This window comes from Eretmochelys imbricata, chromosome 6, assembly GCF_965152235.1.
Source record: "Eretmochelys imbricata isolate rEreImb1 chromosome 6, rEreImb1.hap1, whole genome shotgun sequence".
NCBI lineage: Eukaryota > Metazoa > Chordata > Testudines > Cheloniidae > Eretmochelys > Eretmochelys imbricata.
The window spans coordinates 3,290,177-3,293,812 of record NC_135577.1 but is presented as its reverse complement, the minus strand read 5'-3'; the positions used below and the strand labels follow the sequence as shown (position 1 = coordinate 3,293,812).

At 40.5% G+C, this 3,636-nt stretch overlaps 1 protein-coding gene across 1 annotated transcript; it reads right to left on the bottom strand.

Moving 5' to 3' along the window:
* Positions 1–2,106: 2,106 nt before the first annotated feature.
* Positions 2,107–3,027, bottom strand: LOC144266319 (olfactory receptor 5J3-like). Its single transcript, XM_077819768.1, has one exon. The coding sequence runs from the start codon at positions 3,025–3,027 to the stop codon at positions 2,107–2,109; it is 921 nt and encodes a 306-aa protein (XP_077675894.1).
* Between the last annotated feature and the right edge of the window lie 609 nt (positions 3,028–3,636).

The window sequence follows — 3,636 nt, the reverse complement described above, 5'->3', positions numbered from 1 at the left end:
CCGCTGGAATGAACTACCATGGGAAGTGGTGGATTCTCCAGCTAGAGATGCTGTGAAATCAAGACCCGATGGCTCTCTGGAAGACACACTTAATAAAAGACAAGTTAATGGGCTTAATACAGAGGGTAACTGTATCAAAGTGTGACCTGAGTTATACAGTTGGACTAAATGATCTCATTGTCCTGTCTAGTCCTTAAAATATACGATCAATTTAGAGCATTGCTGTTAGTAAACCTATAAAATCACTATATGGCATTGATAATGAGGAGTCCTGTGGCACCTTAAGGACTAACAAATTTATTTGGGCATAAGTTATCATGAGCTGGAACCCAGAAGTGTGTTATAGCCCACGACAGCTTCTGCCCAAATAAATTTGTTAGTCTTTAAGGTGCCACAGGACTCCTCATTGTCTTTGCTGAAACAGGCTAACCAGCTACCCCTCTGAAATATACGGCATTGGTGGGAGTAATATTACATGAGCATTATTATTGATAGTACTTAATTAATTCATTAGAATTAGGCTTAATCCCAACCCCCTTCTGTTAGGTGCTGTACAAACATATAACAAAAAGACAATCTCTGGCCAAAGGAGCTCGTAATGTAAGCTTAAAATAAGAGACAAGAGGTACAGATGGAGAACAGAATAAGGTGACAGAAAGATGATTGAGAATAAAGCTGTATAAAAAGTACAGAGAGCCTTGTTCAGAATTTTATTTTTTAAAATAATTTTTATAATTTTAATTGATAATATCAATGTTTATTTTTAAGTCTTTTTGTTTTAAATGTTCAAACCTTTACAGTCGCAAGAAATTATGGGAGATCAGGCAATGGGATGTCAGACATAATTTTTTTAATGACAGCCAACACTGAGATTCAAAAAGTTAAAGCTTTATAACTGTTAAAACACAAATTGTCAACATCACATGTCAAAATAAATATCCTTAAATCAAACTCTAGTACATTCTCAAGCTGCATTTTTTCTTACTCTTGCCTAGCTGTACATTTCAATTATTGAAGGCAATATTGTTTTCATTGGTTTGTGTGCTTGTGGTGAAATCAACATTTACCAACATTTTTTTTTGAGAAAAGTCTATTCCTTCCAAGCCTAAGTATATATGATAACACTGTTGAGAATAGATGTATATAGGACTGGTCTGAGTATAGATGGTGATCAATATAAAGACAAGTGCAAAGTACTTCACTCTGGAAGGAAAAATCAAATGCACGAATACAATGTGGGGAATAACCGGCTAGGGAGAAGTGCAGCTGAGATGGATCTGAGAGTTCAAGCGGATCACAAGTTGAGTATCAGCCAACAATGAGATGCAGTTGTGAAAAAGGCTGTCTGGGGTGTATTACCATGAGTGTTGTATGTACGACCAGGGCAGTAACTGTTTGGCTGTACTTGGCACTGGTGAGGCTGCAGTTGAAGTTCTGTGTCTAGGTTTGGGCGTCACACTTTAGAAAAGATGTGGGCAAATAGGAGAGAGTCCAGAGGGGAAAAACAAAAATGACAAAAGGGGTTTACAAAATCTGATTTATTAGGAAAGATTTAAAAAAAAATTGGGCATGTCTTGTTTTGAGACAAGACGACTGAGAAGGGACCTAATAACAGTCTTCAACTACGTTAAGGGCTGTTATAAAGGGAATAGAGATTAATTGTGTCAGGCTCACAAAGCCCTTTTGAGGCCCAGACACTAAAGAGAGCAAAAGTATTGAATTCTCATAGTGCAAGCTACATACTGAGTATTAATTAGAGCAACACATTAAGAAATTAAAGTTAGAAACAAGTTTTATTTTATTTTAAATCTCAGATAACCTTTCAGGGCAGCATTTCAAATAGATTAATGGTCAAGAAACAAGGAAGGGTGTCTGTTGGAACAACCACATAATGACAGGACATTAGGTAACATTGTTCCCCTCAAGCAATCGTAAAACATAATTTCCACATGCTACATCAGTTCTTTGAGGTTCATTTAATTCCTGTACAACATTTGAGATACACAAATGAAGGCAGTGACACATAGACGATACTCCTCTCCTTCCAATTGTTCTTCTCAATTGACTGGAATTGTCATGGTGAACAAATTAGCTGAGAATGTTTTTCTAGTCTACCACCCTCTTAAGAGCATCCTTAATCTCCTTGTTCCTCAGGCTATAAATAAGGGGGTTCAGCATGGGGACCACCAGGGTATAAAACACAGCAGAGATTTTCTCCTGTTCCAGCGAGTAGGTGGAACTGGGTTGTATGTGGCTTAAGCTCACAGGTCCATAGAGCATGGTGACAGCTGTCAGATGAGAGGCACAGGTGGAGAAGGCTTTCTGCCTGCCCGCAGCAAAGCGGATCCTCAGGATAGAGAAGAAGATGTACAGATAAGAGATGATGATAATCAGGAGGGTGGATGTGGCAAGAACCACAGAGAACATTATGAGCAAAATCTCATTGATGCGGTTATCAGAGCAGGCGAGCTTCAGCAATGGGTTAGTGTCACAAAAGTAATGATTGATGACGTTGGGCCCGCAGAATGACAACCTCAGCAAGCCACCTGTGTGGGTCAGTGAGTTCACGAGCCCCACTACATATGAGCCAGCCACTAGACGAAAACAGACTCTCTTAGACATGACAGCAGTGTACAGCAGAGGGTTACAGATGGCTACATAGCGGTCGCATGCCATCACGGCCAGCAGCAACCCTTCTGTGGTCACGAAAACAATGAAGGAGAAGTGTTGGGCAATGCAGGCAGAGTAAGAAATGCTTTTACTCCCCACTAAGAAATTCACCAGCATCCTAGGAGCAAAGACTGTGGAGTAGCAGAGGTCAATGACAGACAGGTTACTGAGGAAGAAGTACATGGGGGTGTGGAGTCGGGGATCAACCCTGATCAACATGATCATCCCGAGATTCCCCACCAGCGTAAGAATATAGATCACCAGAAACACCACAAAGAGGGGTATTTGCAGCTCCTCATTATCCGTCAACCCCAGGAGGATGAACTGGGTCACCATGCTGTGATTGCCCTCAGCCATGTATACAGGGCTACATGAAACCATACCTGCCGGGATAACAAGAGTGAGCAGCATGGAAGAAGGAAATTTCACGGCATGAATTAAATCTGAATGACACCACTGGGCTTGAGAGTCGGTAGTGAATATCTTACAGGAAACCAGCTACCGTGATGTCTGGGAAAAGTTGAGATGGACTTTTTGATTTACACTCCCTTTTTATGAGGACTGGGATTTTCAAAGCTGTCTATGAGATTTTGACATCCCAGTCTCCGTAAAATTGATTGGAATTAGGCATCCAGTTCCCCTTGGGGAATTTCCAAATGCAAGCACATTCTTACAAATTTTCCCCAATGAAATATACCTGCATGAGTTATGAGTTTACTTTATATTGTCTGCTCACTAAGGGTAAGTTAGAAAGCTCTCGTACTTGGGATCCTATTCTCTGGGTTCAGACTCCTCCCAGATAACCCTTTTAGATGACTACAGCATCTCAGTTGTGTCCCAGTCACTTGGTTACTGCTGCTTCATAACATATCCCCTGTTGCTAATCCCAAGTGCTTGAAAACCAGGAACCAGGCTTCCAAAAATCATGTGATTGGCTTAAAATCTTGAGATCTTTTTAAAATAATA

Bases quoted from the DNA above. Each gene is read 5' to 3' on its own strand.
- LOC144266319 (XM_077819768.1), bottom strand. From the start codon at position 3,027: ATGGCTGAGGGCAATCACAGCATGGTGACCCAGTTCATCCTCCTGGGG.